Genomic DNA, 16,472 nt, shown 5'->3' on the forward strand with positions numbered 1-16,472 from the left:
ACGGTCTTTCTATCTCAGTACAGAGGAGAGTCGAGGCAACAAGACTGGGTACAAGTAAATGCAATCAAACTGTCGATTCCACGAGTTGAACTTTCACATCACATTCTTTTTATATCCTGCTCACTTACAACCCTTCTCTAGAACAAAAAAAAAAGCGTAGGCAAAAAAACTAAAAAGGAAAGCGGTAAACTTTATTCCTGCGTCTCTTAGATATCCCTTTCATCAGCTCAAAAGCAAGGATCACTCAGTATTCAAATCAAGTTTCTCGTCCGAAAGACGTTTCTGCTGATACTCAAAAGCCAACGAAACTAGAGCGCAAACTAAGTCAATGAATCAAACGATTCCAATTGAAAGTACATCAAGACATACATATGTACAGTATATGTTTTGTATATTGTACATAATATTCCTATCTGCCAACTCACGGCGTTATTTCATAAAATATGGAATATTTAATATACTTGTCTTGACAAATTCAATCGACAAAGATTTATTTAACGTCAATTTTATATTAAATCACGATTTTGGGGGGTAACTGAGGCATTTCTCCCAGAAAATGAATAATAGTGAGTGCATTGTCACGATTTATCAATGTACTGACTAAAAACTATACACAGAAAATTAAGTAATTGTGTTTATTATCCTAAATTTTTAATTCCAATCATCTAGAATGATTCGAAAGTTTTCAAATGCCAAGATAGTTAGTGATAATTTTTTTTAATAGAGATAATAATATCAGGATGATAACGGTTATTATCAGGATGGTAAAAATTACCATCAGGATGATAACAGTTACTATCAGGGATTGTAATTAATATTATTACGATCTAGATGATTTATACAATCATCTAGATAATATTCACTACTATCGGATTGATAGTAAAAATTTTACCATCACTAGATGATAATTCCTATCATTTAATTTTCTGAGTGTAGAGAAATGTTTTTCTTTAACTTTTATGTGCTAGCGTTTTTCCTAGAGACTTCTCTGAATCCTAGAGAAATTCTAGAGAAATGTTCTTCTTTAACTTTTGTGTGCTAGCATTTTTTCTCTAGGATTTCTCTGAATCCTAGAGAAACCGGAGTGAATTCGGGTTTAAATTAAATCCGAATTCACTCCCAATTTTTTAGTGTAACTATTATAATTTTTGATGGTAACTGTTACCACCAGAAATTATAAATATAACTATTTAGAATAATAATAGTAATTAACTCTAATTAACATACATGATCGTAACAATTATCATCCATATGGTAAACGTTACGATCTAGATAATATTCAGTACTATCGGATTGATAGTTAAAATTTTACCATCACTAGATGATAATTCCTATCATTTAATTTTCTAAGTGTACCAAATGTTATAAAGAACTCTGTAAAGAGTTCAGGTTGACCATATTCAGTCTTAAATCTTGAATGGATAACAATCTGCCAGTTTTAGATGTTTCCGAAAAACTATAAAAATAAAATTTCTCCAAAAGTACCACTCGAGATCGTTATCGATCCTATCTTCTATCCCAAAATTACTCATCAAGTTCTCTCCAAAGAAAAACATCTCCAAAATTTCTAAGATAAATAAAGTCAATACTTGGCAATGAAAACGTTTATACACAAACTTGAATTCGCTTAATCTCCATAACAATGCATCTATTATCTTTATCGCAAACACACCTAACGATTCCATCTTCATCCTGCTAAATTCCGCCTCAATTCCAAAACCCGACAATTAATTATAAACCTCAACAGATGTAATTAACTATAATAACATGAAAATCTGCGTAGTATAACTTGTACCGCCCTAAAATGTTAAATCCGACTTGAGGTAGACTAGATTTGTTAATACAAATACTACATGATTTTATTACAGATACTGGTCGGTAACAAATGTCGACTACATACATCACAGAACGGCAAAACGAATTGGAATAATGATTGCCGTGGTTTGGTTCGTTGCATTTCTAGTTTGCATAGCTCCGCTTCTTGGCTGGAAAGATCCTCACTGGAATACGAGAATTGAGGTGGATAAAACGTGTCTCGTCAGTCAAGATATCGGTTATCAGGTATGCTAACTACCCTATACCCTTATATTCCCGATAAATATAAAAAAACATCTGATTGATCTGATTCCTCATCCCTATTTCCCACCCAAGTTAAATCGGCTCATAAAAATTATCTTATTTTGCACGACTCGTGCTTTACGATCGAAAAAATTTTTTCGCCTCACTTCGGCGACTATTTCAATTATTATACCCTTGTTAGTTCACGGAATTAAGATATTTTGCATACTACTTCAAAGATAATTTAATGAAGATTAGTTCCATACTTTTCAAAAATTTATTTAGTTCAATAAAAACGGAAAAAACATCAAAATAGTTTAAAAAAATTTCCTGTCCGTCAATACGGATCCCGTATACATGATAACTTAAGTAAAAATCCAGTAATTGAATCAAATTTTTTTTTTTAAATTCTTTGAACGATTTGTAGGTCCCCTATTACGAATGACTAGGTAACTCAGTGTCGTTTAATTACAATTAATAAAAGAATAAAAAAGGCTGTATAACTATATCTATATATATCGATGTAAAATTAACATGGATGGTGATATATCTATACATTATACGTACATTTATTCCATCAGGGGCGCTTGCGCATTACCGTCTTAGTACAGCTGTTTTTTTTTTGCTAATTGGTAAGCCTGAATTTCTTCAATTCAATTTTTTTTTATATTTACATATATTTTTTTTTGTTATTAATCGAGATATTTTGAATAAGTTCTTTTATAATTATAAAGAAATACTAATATAATAAAAAAAAAAAAAAACATAACAAATTTTAATTAAAGAGAATTGTATATATTTTAAATTTATTTGCACTTCCCGCCATTTTTTTATTGTTATTTACCCTAGCGGATCCGAATTACGGTAAATACAGTGATTTACCGTAATTTGCCTAATTTACGGTGCCTATCAGAATTACCGTAAATTACGGTAATTTACCGTAAATTTCGGTAATCTACGGTAAATTACGGTAATCTACGGCAAATTGCCGTAATTTACGATAATTCTGCTAGGCGCCGTAAAATTACGGTAAATTACGGCAATTTGCCGTAGATTACCGTAATTTACCGTAGATTACCATAATTTACGGTAAATCACCGTAATTTACGGTAATTCTGCTAGGCACCGTAAATTACGGCAAATTACGGTAAATCACTGTATTTACCGTAATTCGGATCCGCTAGGGTATTATTTCATAATAAATGAGCATTACGAGTCGTGCACTTTTGGATTTTCAAATTTTTTTTTAAATTTCAAAGACTCCCGCCATAATTTGCCGTCGATTTGAATCAGGTCGATCAATTTGAACAGACAAATTTCTGTAATTACGATCAAATGTATGACTTTATTACTTTAGACTTGTTTATAATTGAGTGGCTTGAAAATAAACTGACAAGTGTTCAAATTTATGAAGCCGGTGACACTGACACGCGTTCAGTGAAGCTACCTGTCAATCAAAATCGTTAAAAAGATTTATACTCATACTTTTTTAGCCATTTAAATATTTAATCCCTCGGTTTATTCAAATCTAGTCTTCCTTATTTAATGATTCATTAATTTACTCACCGAGACTTAATAAAAACGTGCAAGATAAAAATTTTACGTGAAACCCGATCGGTTGTTGGGTCTGGCTTAAAAAAATATAAATAAAATTCTCCATTATTCTACTCTTTTACAATTTAAATAAACCGAAAAAAATAAATTAACATCGTAAACTTTTCCAATACTTTTTAATTCGAAGCTAAAAAAATTCGCACGGCATAATTTTTTTTTTTTTGAGTTTTATTTATAAAAAAAAATTTAACACACTTTGAATTAAATTTTTTTATTCATTTTAACGTTTTATCTTTTGTATGCAAATACTTTAGTTTTAATTTTCAATTCAACGATACTCTAGAGTATTCAATAAAACGATTAAAAAATATATATATATATACTAAATTTATCAATTAAAAATATATTTATTTCATCAGTCTATTATTTATTCATATACATTTCAAATTTATCGTTATTGAGTAGAGTAATCCGTTGTTTTAAAACTTTTATTTCCCATTCAATACAACAGTCAACTCATAAATTTACTACAATATTTTATTTATGGCAATTAAACTCAACAATTACCGGTAAAAAAAATATATATACATTTATTGTACCATACTAATTTGCGCAGTTGGAAAAATAATCCGCAAATCGGTAGCGCGACTAATTAACGATAATTGTCATTAAATTTTTTTATGCAAAAGTGACCCAAGTAATGATAAAAAAAATAAAGGCGCCTAAAAAAAAGTATAATGGGGTGATAAAAAATATTAATGTATATATGTATGTATATATGTCCGCAGATATTCGCAACAGTATCATCATTTTATCTTCCACTTTTGGTCATTCTCATTCTGTACTGGAGGATACTCCAGACAGCGCGAAAGCGCATTCGCAGAAGAGTCGGGCAACCGATCAATGCCCAAGGTACTCTCAAATATTCAATGTATATATGACACGTGTCAAAAAATAAATAAATATATAATTTAAAATGTAACAAAAAAATTTTTAAAAAATTTGAATGTTTTTTTCTTGGATACCAGGCGCGACCAAGACTATGGAATGCAAAACTAAGTCAATGGACAGTGGTCACGCAGTCGGGGATGCTTTGGCACAAGCCCAAGTATCTGGTGGAATCGCGGCAGCGGTTGTAACTGTTATCGGAAGACCACTCCCAACGATTTCCGGTAAGTGACACTGGGTACTTTATTTATTGGACAAAGTTATCTATCAAGTAGATTTCAATTGCGCTTTTCTTCGGGGTCTCAAAAATTTATTTTCATAAAAGTTTATGTCTTATTAACACGAACAATTGGAACGAATCCAAAGATTTTTCCGGTGAAAAAAAAATAACTATACAGAGAGAAAACTTTTCAATAAATTTAAAAAAACTTAATTTTTTTGCGACCGCAGCATTTTTGAATAATTTTCAATCTACTTCGCTTTGTGTTTATAGATTTGCAATTTCCTGTTTTAAAGTACAGCAAATATTTTTCATTAATCTATTTTTTGTATTCGTATAAATATTGTTAAAACATTTATATTCATATAAATTTTCCATCAACTTGCGCATGGTATATTCCATCAAAATAGTATAAATATACGAAATAACCAGGAGAATATGTATCGGACCGAGTGTAGCAGAAGCGTACGTGGCGAAGCGATGACATTCGACATTCGAATGTCAGCAAACATACCACTAATACTATACATATTGCAATATTTCTTCATTTATATACCATCGACATACTTGATGCGGTACATTCATATCTATTATTCATGATTCATGATCCATGCAATGTAGGATACTGATCCTCGACCAAAGATGCCTCGATCGACACCCGACAACTACATAAAATCCATTTATAATACTTAACATTTTAATAACATATATAAATATGTGAATATACAGATGGATGATATTTATATTTGATTCTAGAGCCGCAGCTTCCTAAAGATTATCAAGTCAAAAAATTACAAAATTACCCCTGATTAAACAACTGAATTCGATCGAATTAAACAGAATTAAATTCTTAATTCTATTTAATTCAGATAAATTCTGTTAATTCGGTACGTAACTTAAAAATGAATTCTGTCTAATTCGGCAGGAAAACCAGAATTTGTCCAAATTAAAACGAATTTAAATAATTCTATTCGGTTTAATTCTGATTAATTCGAAAATAATTCTCCAATTTCTGGTTCTGAATCCGAATTAAACTGAATTATAACGAATTTGAAATTTTAAAATCGGTTTTATTCTGTTTAATTCAAATTCAAATTTTCAATTCGGTTGAATTCTGTTTTGCAAAATTCGACAGAATTTAACAGAATTAAAATTTTTAATTCTATTTAATTCAGATAAATTCTGTTAATTCGGTACGTAACTTAAAAATGAATTCTGTCTAATTCGACAGGAAAACCAGAATTTGTCCAAATTAAAACGAATTTAAATAATTCTATTCGGTTTAATTCTGATTAATTCGAAAATAGTTCTCCAATTTCTGGTTTTGAATCCGAATTAAAACGAATTTGAAATTTTTAAATCGGTTTTATTCTGTTTAATTCAAATTCAAATTTTCAATTCAGTTGAATTCTGTTTTGCAAAATTCGACAGAATTTAACAGAATTAAAATTTTTAATTCTATTTAATTCAGATAAATTCTGTTAATTCGGTACGTAACTTAAAAATGAATTCTGTCTAATTCGACAGGAAAACCAGAATTTGTCCAAATTAAAACGAATTTAAATAATTCTATTCGGTTTAATTCTGATTAATTCGAAAATAGTTCTCCAATTTCTGGTTTTGAATCCGAATTAAAACGAATTTGAAATTTTTAAATCGGTTTTATTCTGTTTAATTCAAATTCAAATTTTCAATTCAGTTGAATTCTGTTTTGCAAAATTCGACAGAATTTAACAGAATTAAAATTTTTAATTCTATTTAATTCAGATAAATTCTGTTAATTCGGTACGTAACTTAAAAATGAATTCTGTCTAATTCGGCAGGAAAACCAGAATTTTTCCAAATTAAAAGGAATTTAAATAATTCTATTCGGTTTAATTCTGATTAATTCGAAAATAATTCTCCAATTTCTGGTTCTAAATCCGAATTAAACTGAATTTTAAATTTTTAAATCGGGTTTATTCTGTTTAATTCAAATTCTAATTTTCAATTCAGTTGAATTCTGTTTTGCAGAATTCGACAGAATATAACAGAATTAAAATTTTTAATTCGCTCGAATTCAGTTGTTTAATCAGGGACAAAAGGATTTCTTGGCGCAAAAAAATTTTAGTTGTCCTGAGAAAATTTTTGTCTTCATTTCATAATGACAAATTTTTTTGCCCGTGTAGCTTTACATTATTCTTATTAATTCAATTTCCGTAAAGTGGTCAACTTGGTCCGTTTTTGTTAACCGCAAAAAATCTTATCTAGTATCACCATTACGTAAAGCAATCAATTGATAATTTACCCGAATCTCTTTATATAAAAAACAAGCAATGAAAAAATATCTTCCGGCATCAAATTTCAGGAAACCTTATCTTCAGTAATATGCTGTCACATGCTCAAATCTAGATACTTAATATATATTCTGCACGATAAGATATGCCGTTACAATATATGTATGTATTTACGTATACGTTGTATGTGTGGTTATAGAAACAACAACAACGGCTTTCACAACAGTAAGCTCAAATAATACATCACCGGAAAAAACTTCATATCATAATGGTTTGGAACCAGAGCCATCAACTATGGATGCGTCGCCAGCAAAACCAGCAGTTGTGATACGTAAAAAAAAAAAAGCTGCTGAATCTAAACGAGAGCGTAAAGCTGCTAAAACACTATCTATTATTACTGGGGCTTTTATTGTTTGTTGGCTACCATTTTTTGTGATAGCAATTCTTTTACCTGTCTGTCAAACGTGCAATATCAACGTCTATCTTATTGCATTCTTCCAATGGCTTGGGTACGTACTTATAATTCATTTTTCAGTTATTTATGTCTAAGTACAGATAGTAGTGGCACGCGGAATTTGAATTAACCCTACGGTAGCCGTACACTGCCACGTTATCTTCTAGTGGGGGGGAGACAAAACCGATGCCAGCGCGCTGTCAAATAAATCGAAAATTACCGAAAGCTGTTTTTTAAATTTTATTATTCCGTATATTAAAAGTATAATTACACAGAAAAGAAGGATTTCTTGGCGCAAGAAAAATTTAGCATTAAAAAATGAAAACAAAATTTTTCTTAGGACTAGAAATAATTTCTTGGCTCAAAAAATTCTTTGTCACCCTAAGAAAATTTTTGTTTTCAATTCATAATGCGAAAAATTTCTTCAGTCAATTAAAATTTTCTTGGAGCGAGAAAAAATTTTTCGCGCCAAGACATTCTTTTTTCTGTGTAGTATTAGAAAAAATTCTTCATGTCTTTTTATAAATTTGGAATGATAAATAATATTTAGCTTAACGAACTAGTGTCTCAAAGACGTCCTTGTTTAGAAAATCTCATAGAATCCAATAGTTTCTCATAAATTTCGATAGAGATTTTATAAGAATGAATGAGTTTTATGAGAAGTGCTATAGTTAAGTATAGAGCCTTATACATATGTATATTAGGGTGGCCCAAAAAAACCGACTATTTTTTTTTTCGAGTCTCCAATGAAAATTTGTTAGTTTAAGATGTTTTAAGAAGCCTCTCCAAAAATCAGCTCGATAAAAAATTTTCAAGAGGTCGCTCACGAATTTTGAAAATATAAAAAATAATCGAAATTCGGATTTTTTGTTTCTGAATTTTTTCTTCCTCGTGGCAGCAATATTTTATATCTGTAAAATTATGACTATGCTGAAAATTTCAGTCCAATATTTAAATATTTAAACGGCGCTCAAGAATTTTGAATATTAACTGATAATGTGTAACTAATACTTTGAATTAGTTTTTGTATTTTTTTATAACCCCATTACTGTCATTTCACTTAAATATAACTTTTGCATAACCGAAAATATACAGGACAGTCTTAAACAATAAAATTGGATAAGTTTTGAATCAGCAAAAAAACCCAAAAATTGAATTAAAAAATAAAAAAGTATGTAAATAACTTATTATTTCTATTTCTCGGGTTATATTTTTATTCATTATGATACAAATTGATGGTAAAAAAATTGAGAAGGTTTATTATTAATATTCAAGGGTCACTCGAAAACGTCCAAGAGACAGTACTCGGAAACATTCAAAATTCTTGAGCGACGTTTAAATATTTTAATTTTGAGCTGAAATTTTCAGGGTGGTCATGATTTCATAAATATAAACTATAGCTGCCACGAGAAAGAAGAGATTTAGAACAAAAAAATCCTAATTTCGATGATTTTTGATATTTTCAAAACTCGTGAGCGACCTCTTAAAAATTTTTTATCGAGCTGATTATTGGAGAGGCGTCTTGGAACATCTTAAACCAACAAATTTTCATTAGAGACTTGAAAAAAAAAATAGTCGGTTTTTTTGGGCCACCCTAATGTATATACAGCTATAGGAATCTATCGGATTTTTTAAGCAGGGGCCATATTGGTACGCGGCATTCATGTTATTTAATATTAAATATTTTTCAATCTATTCTCTGTACTGTGAAAAAAATACTAAATAGGCGGGAAATAGTATAAACTTTGAATATTTAATTATTTGATATAAATAATAAAATATGAAATTACTTGGTAGTTGCAATCAGTAGTTTAGTAACTCGTGTAATGTTATACGTGGTATATATTTTTTATTAAACAAGAAAAACCCATTAGAACGTGACTTGTAACAATAATCATAAATGTAGCATAGTTCCAGTGCTTAGCAGAGTACTAAATATGAACTTAAATAAATAAAACGTGTTTTTCATAATATATTTATTTAAGTTTCTTAGGAGTTATCATTTTTTTATCTTTCGCACTCAGTACGATCCTCATTGGATTTGCGCACTGAATGAAAACTTTGTCCACGTTTACTCTCTTGAACAAATAAAATTTTCTAAAAATAATAACGTAGATTGCTAGATTATAAAGTATTTCACTAAGCCGCCATCTTTATTTTCCGTTTAGCCTTTTTGTTTGAGAGAAAAACCTGGACAAAAATAACAGTAAACTCATGTTAAAAAATAATAAAAATGAAATAAGTTTATAAAGGTAACAATAACTTTACAGGTACTTCAATTCAACGTTAAATCCAGCAATCTACACAGTATTTTCGCCAGAGTTTCGAAGTGCTTTTAAGAAATTACTTTGCCGAAGACGCAGAGCTGTCGGCAGGCGAATGGGTGTGCGACACTACATGTAGGATTGGGTGTAGGGTGGAGGCAATAGCTCTCGCGTGCTTTACAGATCCGATCCTCCCACTGTATCATTTGCATTAACACGTTCTACTGTTATTTTTTAATTCATTATTATTATTTACAAATTTTTTTTTTAAACATTTCAAAAAATTATAATGGAAAAGATGCTGCACTTAAAAAAATACGGTTTTTATTTTTAAAAATACAAACAACAGTTTTCTTATAATTTATCAATATGTAGAAAAATAGCTTAGAGGTTCCGCCATTTTATTCAAAGCGCCCTCTGTCCTAATGATTGAGAAATTAACTAACCTTATTTTTTCTACAACAAAACTTCTAGTCAATAACTTATTTTTGAAATTAATTTTCTAAAGAATGTCATATGTTTAACTAAACAATTTATGATTTTGATAAATATGTCAGTCCGCATATTATTCCATAGGAAACTGTTTAAATTATATGAATATATAGTGTTCGGAAAATTTCTTTAGAAAATTTTCTTGCTTGCTCAGAATAGTCGAACGCGTCATTAACCGGGTGAAAATATTTCAAACTGAAAAAAAAATCATTTTTTTTCTCGTCCAAAAAAAGTCCTGATTAAACAACTGAATTCGACCGAATTAAATTTTTAATTCTATTTAATTCAGATAAATTCTGTTAATGCGGTACCGAACTTAAAAATGAATTCTGTCTAATTCGGCTGGAAAACCAGAATTTGTTCAAATTAAAACGAATTTAAATAATTCTATTCGGTTTAATTCTGATTAATTCGAAAATAATTCTCCAATTTCTGGTTCTGAATCCGAATTAAAACGAATTTGAAATTTTTAAATCGGTTTTATTCTGTTTAATTCAAATTCAAATTTTCAATTCAGTTGAATTCTGTTTTGCGAAATTCGACAGAATTTAACAGAATTAAAATTTTTAATTCTATTTAATTCAGATAAATTCTATTAATTCGGTACCTAACTTAAAAATGAATTCTGTCTAATTCGGCAGGAAAACCAGAATTTGTCCGAATTAAAACGAATTTAAATAATTCTATTCGTATTAATTCTGATTAATTCGAAAATAATTATCCAATTTCCGGTTCTGAATCCGAATTAAACTGAATTAAAACGAATTTGAAATTTTTAAATCGGTTTTATTCTGTTTAATTCAAATTCAAATTTTCAATTCAGTTGAATTCTGTTTTGCATAATTCGACAGAATATAACAGAATTAAAATTTTTAATTCGCTCGAATTCAGTTGTTTAATCAGGGAGGCCCAGGTAGTAAACACGAGGCCGAAACTCGATTCAACTGTCGGATTTTTACTTGCGATAATTTTATTGAAAAAAAAAAAATATATTCTGGCCGAAAAAAGGCCGATTCATTTGTCGGCCAATTTTCGGCCTCTTTGAAAAGAATAAAAATTCTGCGGCATGTTTTCGGACTCTTTCAATAAAATTTTACAGTTTCGGCGTAATTTCGGCCAAATATTTACACCTGGGTACAAAAAATATTGTTTCCGTATTCTTGAAAATAAATTTAAAAACTAGTGCGCAACTTTTCCACCCTAACCTAAAATAAATATAAAAGCAATAGTACATTAATTAATATTTTAATCACCGGAAAAATAATAACCAATCACGAACCATAAAGAATATCAAGTTTAATAAGTATACAATATTTTTATAACAGAAGTATATGAGTAATAATAAATAATAATGATTATTTGATGTTATATATATATATACATATATTATTTATTAAGCACTATGAACAACGAGAGTCTGTAAGACACGTGACGTAGCTATAGTATGTGCAGTACAACTGTTGCACAAAGTTGTGGCTTCCTACCCTACCCCATATCCACATCTATATAAATATATACGTATAGAGTATACCTTTGTAACGAAAATGACGTAATATCCTAACCTATGGCTTTATTTTACGCTTACGTCCAACTTGTACTTTGTACAAACTAATTTAACACCAAAGTTAATACTAAACAATCTAATAACATTTTCATTTTCATTGTTCCCATTACTGTATTTATATTTCATTGGTGCTCGTATATAATAATATAAGTATTGACGTATCGCAATATATAAAAAAAAAATCTATAATGTTTTAAATGACTGACTAAAATCTGTAAATAAAATAAATGCGACAAAATAATTATATTTTGTTGAATTTAATTTTTTTAAAAATCATGTATATATTAAATATATTGTTTTATATCTACTCGTGCAATATAATTTAATATATTGATTTAGCGCAGACTTTCTAATACTAAAACAAATTAATTTATCTAACTGATGCTAATTAATTTAATAAATTAATTGCCAAAGCTAATAATATTTTTCGGAATGATGTCAATTAATATAGAGAAGTTTATTTTAATTTATAACTCAGGTGAGTGCGGTTTAAATAAGCACAACACTGCCATTAATTTTATCTATGGGAAAATGGGCCACGTGGGAATTTATTATTTATTTATTTAAATATTGAGAGGTCAGTATGGTCGGATAGCATTTGATAACAAATGCCCGTTATTTATGCAGCATAATTATCGATAAATCTTGTCTTCGGGTACATCTCATTCCTCTGGTACGATATTGAGATAACATACCACGCAAACGAACATACTTCAATGAAATATAGATTAATGTCGAGGTTATTTATCGCTGATTACACCTAAACTTGTCCTACAGAGGGAATGAACTTCGGAAACCCCTCCCACTACCGAACATTTATAAACTGCGCATGCGCAAGTAAAAGTGGGGGAACATTCTCGCCTATAGTGGGGGTAAAAACCGAAAACACCCGAAGTATCCTCTCTTGTTTGGACAATTTTACTCCCTAGATGTATACAAAATCTATAAATATATCTGATGTATGAAATTAAATATTTGAAACCAGACTGACCTCAGTATTTATTTTTTATTAAAAATTTTTGTTTTACCGCAACAATTAAATTAAATTAGTAGATCGTTTTTATAAAAAAGGAAACAAAAATTTTATCTTGACACCGGAGAGATATTAAAAAAAAATATGAACCAGTAATTGTAAGTACAACAGCAATCAACGTCAGAGTGTTGGTAGCAAGTGGTTGTAACTTTTTTTTCTTGAGTTTTCTTATAGTTTAGAAACTGCTGTTACTTTAAAAAACTTATTTTTATTATTTTTCCATTTCATTTAATTTTTTCTTACTCTTGTCTTCTTTTGTTGGGTATTGTCTAATTTTTTTTAACTTTTTTTTTTTTTTTTCGCTTGACTGCAACGGCCACGGAGAATAAAATCCGCTGACTTGTTATTTACGTCAGAGAACTGTCAGTGGAAAATTTAATCGCGAAACGCATTTACCTATATGTATACTTACCCTATTTACTTTGTCTAGAGTAGGGTCACTTGTCTAAGTATCACTATAAAGGTCACACTCATAAATAAATAAACAAGTTGACATAAAAATTTTGTTTTCTCGCAAATATTCAATGATATTTTTTATAAAATATGCGCTGAATCATTCAACTTACAGTTTATTAACTCTTTTTTTTTTTTTAATTCACAAAAAAAAAGTCTTTCAGTAAATGAAAATAATTATGTTATTATTTAAAGAAAATAAATAAAAAGATTGTAAATATGTAAAATATATATGACAATTAATAAGAAATGTGGAAATAAATATGAATTTTTTTTTGTGGGAAAAGAATTTAAATAAAAAAATCAAAATTATTTTTCGGCACGTGTTCTACTCATCTCTTAATTGTAAAAAAAAAATTAATTGAATAAATTATCGAAATGAAAACCCACTAGGGTGGCCCAAAAAAACCGACTATTTTTTTTTTCAAGTCTCTAATGAAAATTTGTTGGTTTAAGATGTTTCAAGACGCCTCTCCAATAATCAGCTCGATAAAAAATTTTCAAGAGGTCGCTCACGAATTTTGAAAATATCAAAAATCATCGAAATTAGGATTTTTTTGTCATAAATTTCTTCTTTCTCGTGGCAGCTGTAGTTTATATTTATGAAATCATGACTACGCTGAAAATTTCAGCTCAAAATTAAAATATTTAAACAGCGCTCAAGAATTTTGAATGTTTCCGAGTACTGTCTCTTGGACGTTTTTGAGCGACCCTTGAATATTAATAATAAACCTTCTCAATTTTTTTACCATCAATTTGTATCATAATGAATAAAAATACAACCCGAGAAATATAAATAATAAGTTATTTACATACTTTTTTATTTTTTAATTCAATTTTTAGGTTTTTTCGCTGATTCAAAACTTACCCAATTTTATTGTTTAAGACTGTCCTGTATATTTTCGGTTATGCAAAAGTTATATTTAAGTGAAATGACAGTAATTGAGTTATAAAAAAATACAAAAACTAATTCAAAGTATGAGTTACATATTATCAGTTAATATTCAAAATTCTTGAGCGCCGTTTAAATATTTAAATATTGGGCTGAAATTTTCAGCATAGTCATAATTTTACAGATATAAAATATTGCTGCCACGAGGAAGAAAAAATTCCGAAACAAAAAATCCTAATTCCAATCATTTTTGATATTTTCAAAATTTGTGAGCGACCTCTTGAAAATTTTTTATCGAGCTGATTTTTGGAGAGGCTTCTTAAAACATCTTAAACTAACAAATTTTCATTGGAGACTCGAAAAAAAAAATAGTCGGTTTTTTTGGGCCACCCTAAAACCCACATAAATCTTAATTCCACATATTTAAAATATCAACGATAAATTGTAACAAAATCATCTGTACCCATTAATCTAAGGACCAAAAAAAATGTTTGTAAATAAACAATCAAACACTGAATCAAAGATATGAAAAAAATCCCCAAAGATTCTAAAAAAATCTGTTTTAAAACGCTTATATAATTAAATAATTATCTCTAATGACTAATGAACCTTAAGAATTTAATTTGTAAAATCCGTTCAATAGCGTAATGATCCTGGGAAATATCAAGCGACAAAAGAAACGTGCCTATTAAACGAGACTAAACGTTTCATATATACAAATATAGATATATGTCCCGTGAATAAACAATAGTCGAAATGAGAACGAAGGGTGAGAAATAATAACATATATTATTAAGTATTTTATTCGCCGCACGGCACGTTATCAAAATATTCGATAAATATAAAAGATTCTTTACACTGTAAAAAATCTAAAGTGAATGCGGGTTTTATTTACATCCGAACTTACTCCGTCACTCGGAGTTCCGGAGTTTTAGAAAAAAAAATTCCGCATATGGAGTTAATCGGGAAATTATTTTTCCAATGGAGAGATCTGGATTTTCTCCGATTCGAAGTTTTAATATTAAAATAAACTCCCCTTCGGAGTAAATTTTACTCCACGATAATCAAATAAATACACAGTCATCTGTTCCGATTTCACTCCGGATTCATTCCGCGTTCACTCGAAAAATCAGCGGAGTAAATGTAGAGCGGGTGACTGTCTATTTATTTAACACCGGAGTCAAAATTCACTTCGAAGGGGAATTTTATTTAATATTGAAAGTCCGATTCGGAGTTTATTTTAAAATTAAAACTTTGAATTGAAGTGAATGTGGATTTAAATAAAATTCTGACAATTCCAAAATCTCTCCACTGAAAAAAGAAACCCCGTATTTACTCCGAAAGAGGAGTGATTTTTTTTAAACTCGAGAACTCTGAATGAGAGAAATGGATTCGAATGAAATAAAATCCGCGACCCCTCTGAATTCACTCTCGATTTTATACAGTGTATATATATATATATACAAATATATGTTTCGTTGTATTTTCCTTTACTAAAAATATTAAAAATCTACGTCTGTTAAATGTCTCGAGTTTGAACTTACCTCTGACATTCGACGCTATCTTGTTATAAAAAAAAAAATATGTGGAGTTTAATAATAAATATAAAATATATATCAAATAAATATATAAATATATTTAACCTGCTTCAGGAATTAATAATAATCTAGATTAAATCGATGGCAATAAATAAGGAAATGTCATAATATTTAAATTCGTAAAAAATAATAAATAAATAAAACGAATTATTAATTTAAAAAAAAAATATATATATTATAATAAAAATAAAAATCAATTAATAATAGTTATAAAAAAATGTTTATATCATTCTAAAGTGTACCTTTTGTGTGTGTGTGTGTTAAAAATATATTATATAATTTATTTTTACTGGCATTTTAATGGAATAGTATCTCTTTGTATACTAAATGTGAATAAATAATATATATAAATATATGTTACATTAATTATTATTTAAATAAATAATGTATATAAGAGAATTTAATATTACGAGTCATTGGGTTGATCAAATCAGTTATCATCCTCAGTAAAAAAAATCCATAGACCGTAGAATTAAATTTATTTGTAGCGCGCGTTTATTTCAAATTTTAGTAATAAAATTCACACAAATTTTCATTTCAAAATTCAAAAATTTATAAGTTCCAATATCATAAAAATTTTCGCGCCTTTAAAAGTAAATTTAAAAAAAATGGAATTGCAAAATTTTTTACTGAGGAAATCGATTAAATTTTTGTTGCAATTACGCA

At 28.8% G+C, this 16,472-nt stretch overlaps 1 protein-coding gene across 3 annotated transcripts in view; it reads left to right on the forward strand.

Moving 5' to 3' along the window:
• LOC130674983 (transcription termination factor 2-like) overlaps positions 1–10,595 on the forward strand; it is a 35,449-nt gene extending 24,854 nt beyond the window's left edge. For 2 of the 3 annotated variants that reach the window (XM_057480436.1, XM_057480437.1), the window contains exons 8-12: positions 1,869–2,061; positions 4,401–4,524; positions 4,641–4,784; positions 7,256–7,565; positions 9,781–10,595. In XM_057480436.1, coding sequence (XP_057336419.1) covers positions 1,869–2,061; positions 4,401–4,524; positions 4,641–4,784; positions 7,256–7,565; positions 9,781–9,913 — 904 coding nt within the window. In that variant the 3' untranslated portion in view covers positions 9,914–10,595. Of the gene's footprint in view, positions 1–1,868; positions 2,062–4,400; positions 4,525–4,640; positions 4,785–7,255; positions 7,566–9,780 lie in introns of those variants that run through there. The other variant, XM_057480438.1, reaches the window with a different exon arrangement.
• Positions 10,596–16,472: the final 5,877 nt, after the last annotated feature.

The sequence above is a fragment of the Microplitis mediator genome, chromosome 9 (assembly GCF_029852145.1).
Source record: "Microplitis mediator isolate UGA2020A chromosome 9, iyMicMedi2.1, whole genome shotgun sequence".
NCBI classification, from domain to species: domain Eukaryota; kingdom Metazoa; phylum Arthropoda; class Insecta; order Hymenoptera; family Braconidae; genus Microplitis; species Microplitis mediator.